The sequence below is a fragment of the Aspergillus pseudodeflectus genome (assembly GCF_044049435.1).
Source record: "Aspergillus pseudodeflectus strain CBS 756.74 chromosome Unknown BJX68scaffold_89, whole genome shotgun sequence".
NCBI classification, from domain to species: Eukaryota; Fungi; Ascomycota; class Eurotiomycetes; order Eurotiales; family Aspergillaceae; genus Aspergillus; species Aspergillus pseudodeflectus.
The window spans coordinates 87,282-102,227 of NW_027263865.1; the positions used below are offsets into that span (position 1 = coordinate 87,282).

Consider the following 14,946-nt stretch of genomic DNA (forward strand, 5'->3'; position numbering starts at 1 on the left):
TTTTCTTCGTTTAAATAATGCTTCCGCTCACTGACGGCCGGAGGAATCCCTTGCCTACACCATCCCTGGTGTATTAGGAGCCTTTTCCCTCCTACCCACCTTCATGTTTCTTCAGCGATGCGTTGGTATCTCTCGAAGAGTCATTACATCTCCCTTGGGACCCTTCCATCCCGTGAGCCTCCGAGATCTCCGAGACCTCGCAGCGATAGCCCCATGTTGACCATCCACTTTGTAAAGCGGAATGCAAAATGAAACCGCCTCCTGCGACTCCGACAATGGCCGAGTTTTGGCCAGTTGATCATCTTCGCCATCTTATTGTCCAACCCGCAGATGCCCGCCTGTACCCGCCAGAGGGCTACCTGTATGTTCAGGATGGACTAATCATTGCCTGCGGAGTGCTGTATGCACTCATGTATGTGTTTGCTATGCTGGCTGTTGTGAGAGACCGGGTTCTGCCAGGCTCCGTTAAGTACTTGTACGCTTCCTCCACCACCACCATGCACCAAACTGACACTCTATAGATCTTTGATGATGGCGCATGAAGTCTACTATGCTTCTGCAACGACCTCCACTCAACTGGAAAGAATCTGCTTTCTTGTTTGGTTCGAGTGTGACCTGGCCTTTGTGAGTATTGCGCTCTGGCATGTCTACGATCGTAGCCAATGGCGACGCATCATATCAGAAATGGCCCTCTACTTTTCACTGGCTGTCGCTGCGATGAAGTACTTGGGGGTGCTCTATCCAGATGACCGGGAGCAGATGACAGCTTATTGGACGGGTCTCCTTTTACAGCTTCCGGTTGGGTGGATCTATCTGTACCGGCTGCTGGCGGATCGCTCTACCCGGGGCCAGTCTTTGGAGATATGGTCGGTCAATTTTCCTTCCCCTTTCGATCGTGACTGACTGTTTTTCCAGGATTGTGCGGTACCTAGGGTGCTACACGGCTTATGGTGTCTTCATCTGGCGCTATCTGAATGTTCCACAGAACTGGCCGTATGTGGGATCCTTCTGGAGCTGGGCGATTTTCCTAGCGACATTGCTTCCGGAAACAATATACCCTTTCGTATATATTTGGGCTTGGAGGGGCGGTGCTGGGAAGGTCAAGACTGGTTGAATGGCGGATGTCAATGGAAAAGGCGATTCGTCTCTTGAGAATCGCGTATAGTTTTAGTCTATTTTATTGACCTGACGTCAGCATTCACTCAAGTCATGTCAGAAAACCGGTTGCATCCCAATCATGTCAGCAAAGTGCGGGGTAGCTACCTTGATAAAGCTTTCTTGTCCTGCTGAGGCCCACTCCGACTCTAGCGTATACAGCCAAGCACAGTTTCGGCGAAACCTCCATGTCAAGCCCTGAAGTTATTCCACTCATCCTGACAGGCGGATGCCTCTGCGCAGCCATTCGCTATGAACTGTCTTTCGATAGGAACACTCAGTGGCCACCGCGGGTATGTGTGTACCGCAGTTCCTGACTATATTCTCTCCATACGCAACAACTTCTGAATCACCACTAGTCTGAAACCTGCCAATGCACCATATGTCGAAAATGGACCGGTTCCTTGATCTACCAATATCTTAATATTTCCCCAGATCAAATTTCCCCGCCACTCTCCGCCTCCCCGTCGTATAGGGAATTCAACTCTAGTCCGGATCGATATCGCGGCTTTTGTGGGCAGTGTGGAACCTCGCTAACCTGGAGGTCGGACCGCGATGGCGAGGCTGAGAGGTGTGATCTTTCGCTCGGGAGTATAGATGAGCGGTGGCTCATGGATATAGGAGAACGAGGGGCAAAGACAACGGGATTAGGTAGAGTGCTATGCAAGCCATCTGGGGCACAGTATTGGCGCTGCCATGCGATTGAGGGTGTGACGGATTACCCTCCAGGCGGAACGATTTATCTAGCTGGCAAGGATGATGGTCCTTCATCCACGTAAGACAGCTAGGGGCGGAGACTTTGCGATAGCATACAATGATTTTGAAAAAGACGATAGTATACAGTCCAGCCTCTTGCTTCGGCTTATAGTTTGTGATAACCAGACTTCCGGGTTAGTCTTGCGGCCGTTAGCCTGCTTATTTTACTCCCGAGTTAGTCTTCCGGCCGTAAGCGTGGTTACCTTTGTTTCAAATCAGGTTCGCGGCCGCTACGGTCAGTCGGCATTTGACCGCCTTCAAGCGAGGCTCTGACTGGTTATGGGTATGCTAAATGACCTCATGCGGGGGAAGTCTGGGAGGCATCGTAAGTACCAGCCAGCTGCGACATGCTTTTCGCACTCCAGCAAGTTCCGCTCGAATACGCATACGCGACTCAGCCATCGTGTGTGGGGCTTGCGAACGAACTACCATCGACGATCGCTGAGATTCGCCAATCGTAGGGCTCCGGGCGTAGCCTAGACCAAGCCAGATTAGGCCTGGCCAGATTGAATTTCTCTTCATCCATAGAAATAATGAATGCGCCCCTCTCTCCCCGAGTCCGCGCAGGCTGACGGCAACATAAATAAAGAGCAGGCTTGTTTCACGCCTTCTGGAACCCCTTCTTTCTCAGATTCTTCAACTGGAATAGAGGACATTTATCTCGTTCGTTGTAGATTGTTTGCACCATGGTAGCACCAAAGTATCCTCTTCCAGCTCAGCTCTACATCAATGGCAAGGTACGCGTACTCCTCCGTCGTCTGGGGATATAGTAACTAACCGCCCGAACTAAAAGTTCGTCGACAGCCATTCTGACGAAAGACACTCTCTCTACAGCCCTGTGGACGAGACATTGATTTGCGATCAAGTCCAACATGCCACTGCAGAGGATGTCGATGCAGCCGTCGACGCTGCAATTACCGCATTCAATGGACCATGGAGGAAGTTTACAGGGGCTCAACGCGGGAAGGCTCTACTGAAGCTCGCAGCACTCATGTTGGAGCACAAGGAGGAGCTCGCGTGGCTTGATGCTGCTCCCATTGGGAAGACCACCTCGTTTGCTCTCAGGGAGGTCGAACTCGCAGCTGAAAACCTGAGATGTACGATTCCTACAGTTCGCACGTCCGTTGGCCGTCAGCTAACATATTTCGTTATCAGACTACGCTGGCTGGGCCGACAAGTATGCGGGAGAATCGTACCCTGCTGACGATGGGTTCGTCAAGATCGTGCGCCATGAGCCTCTCGGTGTAACGGTGGCGATCAACCCCTGGAACGGGCCGATTGTGATTATGTCGATGAAGCTTGGTCCTGCACTCGCGACGGGCAATGTCATGATTCTCAAACCGAGCGAGAAGACCCCATTCGCAGCCACCCGACTCGCGGCCCTTGCAACCGAGGCTGGTATCGTGCCGCCAGGCGTCATTCAATGTTTGCCAGGTGCGGGAGCTACAGGGGCCCTGCTCGCGAACCATATGAAAGTACGAAAGATCAGCTTTACAGGATCGGTTGCCACAGGGAAGCGTGTCCAACAGGCTGCTGCAAGTAGTAACCTGAAGAGGGTCACACTGGAACTGGGCGGAAAGTCCCCCTCGGCGATTTTTGAGGACTGCAACTTCGACAATGCAATTCATTGGTCTGTATTAGCGATCACTTTCAACGCTGGACAGGCATGTTATGCAGCCAGCCGATTATACGTCCAAGAGAGCATTGCGGAAAAATTCACGGCTGTATTTGTCGAGAAAATGAAAGAGAAAATCCAACAAATCGGCGATCCAACCAAGCCTGAAACCCAGGTTGGTCCACTAGCCGACAAGGGGCAGCTTGCTAGAGTGGCTTCCTTCTTTGCCAATGACAACACAACACAAGTACTGGTTGGGGCCAAGCAACACGGGGAGAAGGGGTGCTTCTGGGAGCCTACGGTACTTTACAATCCTCCGGATGACGCGCAGGTGTATCGCGAAGAGATTTTTGGACCAGTCGTTTGTGTCCGGACATTCAAAGACGAAGAGGAATTCCTCCGGATGGCGAACGATAGCGAGTTTGGTCTCATGGCAGGAGTTTTCACCCAGGACATTAACCGCGCCATGCGACTATCGGCCGGTCTCGATAGCGGCGTGGTAGGCATCAACTGCGTGAGCTACATCAACATCCAAGCGCCGTTCGGTGGCACCAAACAGTCTGGGATAGGTCGCGAGCACAGTCACTATGCTCTGAGGAGCTACACCGAGCCGAAAACCGTGCTGATCAAGTAAGTCGATGCGTCACCCCTGCCATGGTCTATACTGATACGCCTGCAGCATGAACTACTAGTTGCGGCTGTGATTTCTGAATGAGATGGATGAGATGATGATAATACTCACAACTTTAGTGTAGGCACATAGTATGAATGGAAATTATGTATGAACCGCGGCTGGATCCGACTATCGAATGTGCGATGTAACTGTAGCGATTGTGAGAAGTGGATTCCGAGATGGGGATACATCGCTTTCTCCCATCTAGTGCAGCTAATGAGTCACCCTCGCACTGACTTATGCCCGTGGACTTCGGAAGCGGGCATAGGTGACTTCGAAGCATTTCATGGGGTTGCTACAAGGTTAGGGTTTGATCAACAGCGCCTTAGAGGAGTCGTGGAGTGTAAAACTCCAATTTGGGGGTGGGGCGGGGGGAGGGTGGAGATATGGATACCCATAGCGGCTTTCAACACCGGGAGCAACTACATTTCTTGTGGACTCTTCTGCTTGTGCTGTAGAAAAGAAAACTCAGGAAGCTAAGCTCGTATCAAAGATCCAACCGGCCGGTTCGCTATATTGTCTATGATTCCTATAGCAACGATGCACTTATTGTGGTCAAACTGAAACGCCAAAGGTCCATGCTAGTTACAACGATAAATATACATCTGAGCTCTTGCTTGACGATTATCGTCGGGAAAATCATCAGCACTTTGATCATGGTTCGAAACTATATATTTCCGCCCAACGGAAGGCCCACGCACTGTTGATCCCATCTCGATTCTCCCCATCCTCCCACATTCCAAACCATGGTTCGCACTCGCAGCATCTGGGGCGGGAGGCTCTCGGCCACATGGTACGGAGCACCGGGCGCAACAGGCATGAAGAGGATTCTGCTTCGCCCAGCATACGAGAAGCTCTTGGCAGCAAGTGCGTCTTGAATCATGATGAGACGCGGCGAAACGAATGGGATTCGAGCAATCAGCCCGTGTCCAGGATCGAGTCGTACAATCTGCCTTGACCCCAACTCGGAGCTCTCCGACCGAGCGAATGAATCAAGAATCAAGGTTGCATTGACTTATCTGCCAAGAACTATTGCAGCACTTGTCCGCCCAGTGATCTTGGCAGGCGGATGATAAGCACCGACTCAACCAGTAAGAGTCGCACGTGTAACAGTGCCAAGGGTTTCGCCTCCATTGGGGCGACAATCATGCCGCTTTTGGGGTCACGTATTTATGCGCGTCGCCTGCACATTCACGAAACTCGGTCATCCAGGAACGCAACGCGCCCCTTGCCAAAACATGAAGTCCTCGCTGTCGCTGGCCGCCCTCGCGTTGGCTGGCACCGTTGCTGCTGACGACTATCTCTACAGCAGACGTCTAGCTAAGCGATTCATCGACGAAGAGGGTCACTACAACGTCTGTAGGTGACAGTATCCTTGTGCGCACTTGAATCACAGGTCGCTGATCCGTAACAGCCTTTTTCCACGTCAACGATGTCCATGCGCACCTGGACCAGTTCTCCTCGTCGGGGACAACCTGTGAGGACCCAGAGGAGGGCTGCTACGGTGGCTACGCGCGTATCAAGACCAAGGTCAACGAGCTGCGCGAACAGTACCCGGACAACTTGTGGCTGAACGCCGGCGATGAATTCCAGGGCACCCTGTTCTATTCGTACTATGGCGGTGAGAAAATCGCCGAGACCATCAATGACCTCCAGTTCGACGCCATGACCCTGGGTAACCACGAGTGGGATGGGGGTGACGAAGCGCTAGGCGAGTTCCTGCTCAACCTGACCTTCCCGGTCGTGTCTTGTAATGTCAAGAGTGAGGTCCCGTCTCTCAATGAGACGATCAAGAATTACCACATCTTCGAAGAGCACGAGCTTGCTGTCATTGGCGCCACCACTACTACGACACCCTCCATTTCCAGCGTTGGCAATACGACCACCTTTCTCGACCCAGCCGAGGAGGTCCAGAAAGCCGTCTGGGAGATTCGTAACACCACCGACGTCAACCGCATCGTCCTTCTCTCCCATCTCGGCTATGATGTCGACCAGGAGCTTGCTGCGCAAACCGAGGGTATCAGTCTGATTATCGGAGGTCACTCTCACACTCTTCTTGGAGACATGGAAGACGCACAGGGCGACTATCCAACCATCGTCGAAGATCTCAGGGGAAATGAGGTTTTTATCGTCACCGCGTACCGCTGGGGTGAGTACATTGGTGCCATTGACCTCACGTTCGACGACGAGGGCCGGGCCCTAGCGTACCACGGAGCCCCCATCCACATGGACAACAGCACACAGCTTGATGAAGAGCTCGACGAGAAGATCCAGGGATGGACTGAGGCATTCGCCGAGTTCGCCAACGAAGTCCTCGGCGAGACGGACGCTGTGCTCGTCCAGGAGACGTGCCAGGACGGCGACTGTCTTCTCGGCCAGGTGATGGCGGATGCCATGTTCGAGTACCGCTTCAACCAGACTGAGGGCACTGACGAGGAGCCGGCTCTGGCCCTGATTAACGCCGGTGGTGTACGTGCTGAGATCAACGCGGGCGAGATCACCCGTGGCGAGGTCCTTACAGCCTTCCCCTTCGGCAACGCCATTGTCGAGCTCGTATTCTCTGGTGAGGATCTGCGCAAGATCCTCGAGGGCGCCGTCTCGTACCAGAACCAGTTCAACAACGAAGAGATCAGCTCGTGGTTCCAAGTCTCGCGCGGTGTGCGTATCGAGTTCAACCCGGACAATGATGCGGGCAGCAGGCTCGTCAATGTGACCCTCAACGGCGAACCCATTGACGATGAGCGTGATTACCGCGTGGTGACGCTGGACTTCCTGGCCGGCGCTGGCGACAACATCTTTGTGGCGACGAGCGACTTCATTACGCTGGATACGCAGGATGAGGTGTTGACGCAGTATATCGAAGCGCGGACGCCGCTTTCGCCCGAGCTTGAGGAGAGAGTTGTGGAGAGTGACGGGCAGCCGACTGAGGAGCCGACCGAGGATGAGGTCGTTGAGGAAGGCGATGAGACTGTCAGCGGCGGAGATGAAGAGACTGAGGGCGAGGAAGCACCTGAGGATGCAGCTGGTATGCTGGGTGCTCCCTTCTGGACCGCTGCTGCCGCCGCTGGTTTGGCTCTGATGGCCATGTAGAGTATCTCTAAATCTTACCTCCAGGCCATGTCAGATTAGTATCCGCTGATGGCCTTCAAGTGGTTTACACCAAGCTTAACATGTACAACTCGTGTGTATTTTCTCCCAGAGGATTGTTTACCCCGCAATTCCTCCAGATCTCGGAACATCAAGCATCCGGTACAAAGATACGGTGTTCATTACAGTACGCTGTAACCAAAAAGCTCGTCCATCGCGCCCAAACTCGCTTGAGCATAACGAACTCTTCCCCACTGCCCACACACCGTTTCCAAAAGACTCCATTTACAGGGAAGCAGCTATTTCGTATCCTTCTTGACATATCTGAGCTTACTGCTCCACTCTGACGTGCGAGTCCAGGATGAAGTGCTGTGGAACCGACTGCGAGAAAGAGGCGGGGACGTTACAATGCCCGACGTGTCTGAAGCTGGGCGTCAAGGGCAGTTATTTCTGCTCCCAGGACTGCTTCAAGAGGAACTGGGTACGCTGGCTTCATAGAGTTGCTTATCATTAAGGTGCTAAGTTTGATATTTGCAGTCCACACACAAAGCGTTGATGCATAAACCACAAAATGGTACCCATCTTCCTCTTAGTCGAGGCTTTTTGCTCTCTAATTATGATGTGGCAGGCGGACCTTACAACCCTTTTCCAACATACCCATACACTGGCTCCGTTAGGCCTGTATATCCACTATCTCCACGACGACCGGTTCCCAAGTCCATCAAGCATCCCGACTGGGCCGAGACCGGAATTCCCAGAGGCGAAATGCGCTTGAGCAGGTCGAAATGGGAGTTGTTGGACGCCAAGGGCCAAGAGGCCATGCGCAAGGTATGCAGGCTGGCCCGCGAAGTACTCGACATAACTGCTGCGGCGATAAAGCCCGGCGTGACCACAGATTATTTGGATGAAATCTGCCACAATGCTTGCGTCGAGCGAGAGGTAAGTCCCTGCCTGGCGTGTGCTATATTGTTTGCTCAAGTGTGAGACAGTCGTACCCATCGCCGCTCAATTACAATAAATTTCCAAAATCTCTGTGTACGTCGCCAAACGAGGTCGTATGCCACGGCATCCCTGATCAGCGGATCCTCTTGGATGGCGATATTGTCAACCTCGATATTTCCCTGTACCACGGTGGGTATCATGCCGATTTGAACGAGACTTACTACGTCGGAGACAAGGCCAAAGACGATCCAGACTCCATCAGGCTCGTTGAAACTACGCGCGAGGCGTTAGATATGGCCATCGCGATAGTCAAACCAGGTCTACCAATTCGAGAATTCGGCAAGGTTATTGAAAACCATGCGACTTCTAGAGGTCTCGTCGTCATCAAAACCTGGGGCGGGCACGGTATCAACACGGAATTCCACCCTCCCCCGTGGATCCCTCACTATGGGAAGAACAAAGCTGTGGGAACATGCAAGCCTGGGATGACATTTACAATCGAACCTATTCTGGCCTTGGGCAGCAACAAAGAGAAATACTGGCCGGATGACTGGACAAACGTTACGGTGGATGGGAAACGATCAGCGCAATTTGGTTAGTATTATTGATTCATGTGTCGAGTGGCTCTAGATACTAATGTCGTACTCTGATAGAACATACCCTGCTTGTTACGGAGACAGGTGTCGAGGTCTTGACAGCGAGGTTGGAAAACTCCCCTGGTGGGCCGATTCCCATACCGGAGAATGCAACCGGAGGTGAAACTGGAAGTGAGACGAAATAGAGGACATGAATAAAGAACATGGTGGGGTCTGGCTGGGAGTATCTGTGGATATTTGGACAAGCGGGTTGCTTCGAGAGTTAAGGGGCTTGATGATGTGCATGAGTGGGAGACTATGCCAGCGGAATAGTTTATGTGCCAAGAAAATAAAACATTCACCGTATGTCTTTGTTCTGTTGTTTGACTTCGTCACGAAAAAAGAAAAGGTCCCCAGGAGAATACTGGATAATGGGAAGAAATCAACTATTACTTCACATAGTGGCTTAAACAGTAGTACTCCATGTTTTAGACACCCATCTCGGATTTCCATCCCTCACAGTCGTAGCACGCCCCCCAGCTTCATGATTACCTCAAAGCTGTCACTTCTGAAATTGTCCACCAAGATTGTCGACTTGTCCTTGGCGAAGTTGATGAGCTCCCGTCCCTTAGCCCATTGCGGCCAAGCCGGAAGTGCGCTGGTCTGATCGCCGTTGGGATCAAGGGAGTGAACAAAGTTGATAAAGTACGTGCGCGTAGTCTTTGCTGCGTAGTTATCGAAAATTCCATAGAAGACCTGCAGAAGGTCGGAGCCGTGGAATGTACCCATCACTGGTGTACCATAGTCGTAGGTTGCCAGGTACGACCATGATGGGACATTGGGATTTGCGTCGTGTGCAAGCTCTAGGAATGCACGTCGGGACAGAGTAAAAAGAACGTCTCCGAGTAGAGCGGCGCGGCGCTTGAATCCAGGAAAGATGTCATTGAGCAAACCTGTGCGGAATGGACTGCCCTCCACAAGAGCAGCCAGACCACTGTTGTAGGTGTTAACTAGTTCGCTGAGCTGGTCTTCACTAGCACTTTTAAAGACAACGTTATGTAGATATTCAACGAGTGCATCTTTCGAGGTGAGGTTGGACTGGAAGAGACTGAAAAGCGTTCCCTCATCTTCTTGATCTCCGACGATAAACGGCACTGCTGCATACTTGCCTTCCCGAACGAGCACGTCGGGACTGTCAGGAAGGGCGTGGCCATCCGGGCGCGGAAGGTAGGAAAGGGCAAGCCCTTCGTAGGAAAGAAGACCAGGAGGCGCACTAACAGCGTTGACAAAATCTGTATAATCCAATGCTCTGAGACAGCCTAATGTATCAGCCTTGCCGGCACATCCACCAGCACGAACAACCTTGTCATAGACTGCCTGGGCTCGCTCGCTATCAATCGGTTCAGCAGGGATAATACTTCCGGAGCTCATGATCCCACCGTAAAACAAGGGCTTGCCCTTGTACATGTGGTCTCCACCGTAAAGTACCATCTGATCGAGTACTGAAATGGCTCCTGCTGATTCACCGGCGATTGTCACCTTGTCTGGGTCTCCGCCGAAGTATGCGATATTGTCGGCTACCCACTCCAGGCCCATGCGTTGATCGAGCAATCCCAGGTTTGCGGCGCCGTCTGCAAGAATTTCTTTTCCAGCCAGAAAGCCGAATCCACCGACGCGGTAGTTGATGGCGACAAAGATGAATGGCTTGCCAATTTCAACCCCGAAATTCACGAGCCCTGTCCCATCGTACATGGAAGACCATCCGAGCTGGAAAAAGAGAATGTCAGGTATCGCTGCCTTGAAACGCAAAAAGGTACCATACCTCAAAAGCCCCACCAAATATCCAGTAAACCACAGGTAGCTTCGCACCATCCTTTACCCCAGCCGGGCGAGCGACCGTGATCGTAAGGCAGTCCTCAGACTGTCCCGATACGTTATGAACAAACGGAATATTGGCGACAGTGCCAAGGATCTTCTCTAGGAAGTTTGTGCTCTCCGGCGAAGAGACGAATTGGGGACAGGCTCCAGCTGGTCCGATACCGTCGAAGACACCCAGCGATCGGTTCAGGCGTTGGGGAGGTTTCAATCGGAGAGAGCCGACCGGCGGCTCTGCATAAGGGATACCGCTGAAGCTTTCGACGTTTTCCTTGATATTGCCCAGGATCGTAGCCCGTGGAAGGGCAACCGTCGCTGTTTCAGACGCACGGTTGACGACCGCTGCAGAGGAGAGGGTTGCGCTGAGGCACAGAAACGCGGCGATTGCAATCATCGTTGTCATAGACTGCGAGGCCAGCGATTCTTGCCGACTCAACTGCGGAAACCACATGGCCTCTTTATACGCTCTGCCAAGTCCATTGTTCTGGGGATTCAGGGGAGCAGTCGAGGGGTGTTGCGTCCAGAGGTAGAACTCGGCTATCATCTCCGGCTCTTATTACAGGTACGGCACCCTTGCACCTCCCGATCATGCATGCCGACTGTGAGCTTATGGTTAAGGTTGTGCGTTAGAAAAGTCTGGGGTAAGGCTGGGCGTCGGCCCGAGGAAAGCTGCAAGCCGCCCGACAGGGAAACTCGCTCACCAGTGGCAAACCCAATCCGAGGCAAAGAAACTCTTGGTGTCAACGTGATGAATCAAATAGCGCCTAATAATGGTAGAGGCACTGAGTCAGTGATATCGACACTTCTGTGTCAGGGTGTCATTCGTGGCATGTTCAGGCTTCTGACGACACTCATATCTGTCCAAGCTCGCAGGGGTGGGCCATGTGAAGGGGTCTCCCCCGCAATTTTCCTCCAGTTTTTGTCCTCCATCTGATCGAACTGACATGTGCTAAGGGCCTAGGTGCATTTCTGAGCCTACAAAGTCGCTCTAACGTATTTCCGCCGAGGGGCTCGGCAAGGATTCCGATCCTTCATCGTATACCGCGCGATTTCATTGCATGGTCCGGGCGATCTCCAGCCTGGGACGTGTCGATTGCTCGGTGGGAACGGGAATGCAAGATTGAGACTGCTGCAAACATATGCCGCCCGAAGAATACCCGGAGCGTGTGACCAAAACTGGACAATGCGACACTGACTAACGGAAGTCGATTTGCCTCAATCGAGGCCGCCCCAAGATGTTCGGGCTGGCTTTAGCACTGGTCTTTTGTAGCAGCCTAGAACACCAGGAACTCACACTTCGCAGTTCTCGACCAACCTTCCAGATTAGACGTCATCGAATGATAAGCCTCGGAATTTGCTGCTTCACTGCGAGTAGGGCCGCACTAGAGGCGGCGGACCGGCTGCCAACTCTCTGCCCTCTCCGGGGGCGGTGCCCACGGGAGTCGACATCGCCTTTTGCACGGACTCAACGTCATCGTTCCTCTTAGTAGAGTCAACATCATCTCTTGCCTTGGCCCAGTCAACATCGCCCCTGTTTTGGCGTGGAGTCAACGGCTCGCGGTCCATCTCCATATTATCGCCCTGGCGGAGTCAACGTTGTCCTGGAGCGTGAATAGGTTACCACCACCATCATCTATTAATCACGGAGTCCGCAGCGCCTGCCGGCTAGTGCCTAGGTTATTATAGGAGGTGGATACGACCTGTCAACTTTATTATGAGGCGGATGTTATCTCCCTCTTTTTCTCTCTCTCTTCTTCCCTTCTTTCTTCCACAATCTATCTATCTCCCTCCTACCACCACCACATCTTTTCCTCGGAACCAACACGGGTTGATCCATTTGTTTACTAGTCAGTCAAGGGGCGCCAACCCTTCGGACGCGATATGAATTTTGATCCGGATAAGCGGGTAGCAGCCTAGTTCACAGTTAACTAGGCGAACTAGGTGGTAATCTACCACTCCTGCAGTACTAGTGTGGGCGCCGCGTGCCTGCCCACCACCTCTATGAGGCCCATACAGGCTCGCCCGCTCACTGAACTCCTTGCCCTAATAGCTACCACTACCACTACCTCGCGCGGGCAGCTCTGCTAGACACCCACTAGCTTCCCCTTGCCACCAGGGATGGTCTTGGTGGACGCACTGCTAGTCCTTGACAGGTGGTCGTGCCGGGCGTGCGCCGCCTTTGCGACCACGCCGCGCGAGTAGATACGGAAGGACCTCCGCGAGTAATTCTATAGAGGAGAGGAGGAGGGCCTAGCAGCGCCTAATTCCCCGTTGACCGCATTCACCACCAAATCGCAAAGCACACACTGCAGCGTCTTTCCATATCTTGTTTCTCGTATCATTTCTCTTCCGTGTACCATACCTCCTAGGGAGGTAAAAGGTCCTACCTAACTCCTTATAAGGGACTAAATCTTGTTTATTATAGACCTAGGGTAATCTTCCTGACAGAGGGAGAGAAAGTAAATGGGAGTTGCCCTTCAAGCTTGTCTAGGATAGCAAATACGCACGCTTTCATGACCGGAGGATGTGAGCAGATGGCCTCTTCAATGGCGCCTATACATGTGGTTAGACCAGAAATTTGACCAGGTCTACACGGCATTGACCACTTGACAGTTGGTACGCGCTAACATTCACCACATCATCGTTGCAACCAATCACATAAAATATAACGGCCCTGATTAACTTATTTGATATCTCTAGCATCCAGGAAACGAGAGCAAAACCTCTTTAAATAGCTTCTGTAGAACCTCTTCTCACCTAGCTAAAGTGTGTTAAACGTAGTTGGCGGCAGGGGCAGGGCCAGTATAATACTTCGTATTAAGCCCTTTAGGACCTTGCTGCCATGTTTATCGAGAATCTAAATATTAAAATACTGGTATTAGCTTCCTAGCACTGTCTACCTTGAACTTAGCAAGTGCTTGGCCTTTTAGATTATTACCATCTAACCCAAAGCAAGGCGCGATTGCTCGGCCGGTGATTGGGGACCCTGCCTCTGTTGATCACCAGTTAGTAATAGCCTGTGTGTCGTTACCGGCGTGCTTGCCCAAGAGCTCTTGGTACTCGGATATCAGAGTTGGTTCCGACCGGTCGCCCGCGAGGAACAAGGCTTGCAGTGACAGGCCCCCACAAAATCCAACTTCGGGTAGCTGGGCATGAGTCAGATCGGCGTGCTTGATTGCCCGTATCCTGTTGGTGTCGAACAAATCTTCCCTTGAGTTATCAGTAAACCAGGGTGTAAGCGGGAAAGGACAAAGACAGACAATATCATGAACACTATCAAAGCCGTATTCCATCGCGGTGGGTGAGAGTAATGGGAGAACGTTATCAACGCCGTTAAATGATCATGAGCCAGAAGCAGGTGACGGGCTTGGAAGAACTACCTACTAAAGGGACCATTTATATCATGAGCAGCTAAACTCCGATTGGCGACCTTCAAGCGTACCAAACGCCATTGAGGCAACAGCACCGATACATGATACGACAACTCGAATAGTCGCTAATCACCGAAACGGGGAGAGCACATACGCATAACATAACCATACATCATCAACAGGAACCGGAACCAAGTTCCAGCCTAGTCCCACTTGCCGGTCGCGATTCAGTCGTCCTGCGGTGGAAAATTCCGTAAATTTCAGTTTCACAAGCTGCACAGAACTTATCTGTCAGCATGGAGGAATTATACTACCTGTAGTATTATAGCGGCGACTCTTCCATCGCTTTACTATTGCTTAGATGCCGATAATCGAGGTTGGGATGGTTATGACAATGTAAGTGGGCCAAGACGCTCTCAATAGGCCACGGCATGCTAAGGAACGTAGGTTTATGGACTTCTGACTAGACAAGATAGCGGAGAACGCAAGCGAATTTGAGCGAGCTGATGAGAAGAGGCACAGGATAAGACCTCGAGTGGTCATTGAAATAAATGTAGCTTATCAGGACTCCCTGACCTACGGGCTGGCTTCGACTAGTGGCATCTTGAGTATTCATTACGTGCAAGAAAGACACAAGTATCTATGAATAATAAATTCCAAATAGTGGGGAGCCAGTCTTGACCGGAGGAGCTCTGTTGCTAAGCCCCAGGCACTGACAGGCTGCGCGAAGGAGCCGGGCGTTGTGATAGCAGCCTGATCCGTGTCTTTACAAGACCAAACTTAGGAGCGTCTCGGATATGAACAAACCTCAGCCTGTTACCTAAGATGGTGTTGGGCACGACCCACTAAAACGATGATGGACCCCTGTCCGAGTGCAATGTAAAGAGGCTGAGCAAG

The 14,946-nt window shown here is 52.1% G+C and overlaps 5 protein-coding genes across 5 annotated transcripts; 4 read left to right on the forward strand and 1 right to left on the reverse strand.

Moving 5' to 3' along the window:
• Positions 1-275: 275 nt before the first annotated feature.
• BJX68DRAFT_259392 (uncharacterized protein) lies at positions 276-1,114 on the forward strand (the record flags this gene model as incomplete). Its single annotated transcript, XM_071043688.1, has 3 exons — positions 276-475; positions 522-866; positions 916-1,114. The coding sequence occupies 3 exons, from the start codon at positions 276-278 to the stop codon at positions 1,112-1,114; spliced, it is 744 nt and encodes a 247-aa protein (XP_070892845.1).
• A 1,356-nt stretch (positions 1,115-2,470) lies between these two features.
• Positions 2,471-4,285, forward strand: BJX68DRAFT_279934 (aldehyde dehydrogenase family protein). The gene is made up of 3 exons (XM_071048831.1): positions 2,471-2,648; positions 2,705-3,008; positions 3,067-4,285. Exons 1-3 carry the CDS (start codon positions 2,598-2,600, stop codon positions 4,158-4,160), a joined length of 1,449 nt encoding a protein of 482 aa, XP_070892846.1. The 5' UTR covers positions 2,471-2,597; the 3' UTR covers positions 4,161-4,285.
• A 1,137-nt stretch (positions 4,286-5,422) lies between these two features.
• On the forward strand, positions 5,423-7,468 carry BJX68DRAFT_215516 (bifunctional metallophosphatase/5'-nucleotidase). The gene is made up of 2 exons (XM_071037804.1): positions 5,423-5,558; positions 5,614-7,468. Exons 1-2 carry the CDS (start codon positions 5,438-5,440, stop codon positions 7,287-7,289), a joined length of 1,797 nt encoding a protein of 598 aa, XP_070892847.1. The 5' UTR covers positions 5,423-5,437; the 3' UTR covers positions 7,290-7,468.
• A 179-nt stretch (positions 7,469-7,647) lies between these two features.
• fpaI (putative methionine aminopeptidase, type I) lies at positions 7,648-9,009 on the forward strand (the record flags this gene model as incomplete). The annotated part of the gene is made up of 5 exons (XM_071047284.1): positions 7,648-7,767; positions 7,824-7,860; positions 7,915-8,225; positions 8,276-8,822; positions 8,882-9,009. The coding sequence occupies 5 exons, from the start codon at positions 7,648-7,650 to the stop codon at positions 9,007-9,009; spliced, it is 1,143 nt and encodes a 380-aa protein (XP_070892848.1).
• Positions 9,010-9,319: 310 nt separating this feature from the next.
• Positions 9,320-11,072, reverse strand: BJX68DRAFT_259396 (Alpha/Beta hydrolase protein; the record flags this gene model as incomplete). The annotated part of the gene is made up of 2 exons (XM_071043689.1): positions 9,320-10,570; positions 10,626-11,072. The coding sequence occupies 2 exons, from the start codon at positions 11,070-11,072 to the stop codon at positions 9,320-9,322; spliced, it is 1,698 nt and encodes a 565-aa protein (XP_070892849.1).
• Between the last annotated feature and the right edge of the window lie 3,874 nt (positions 11,073-14,946).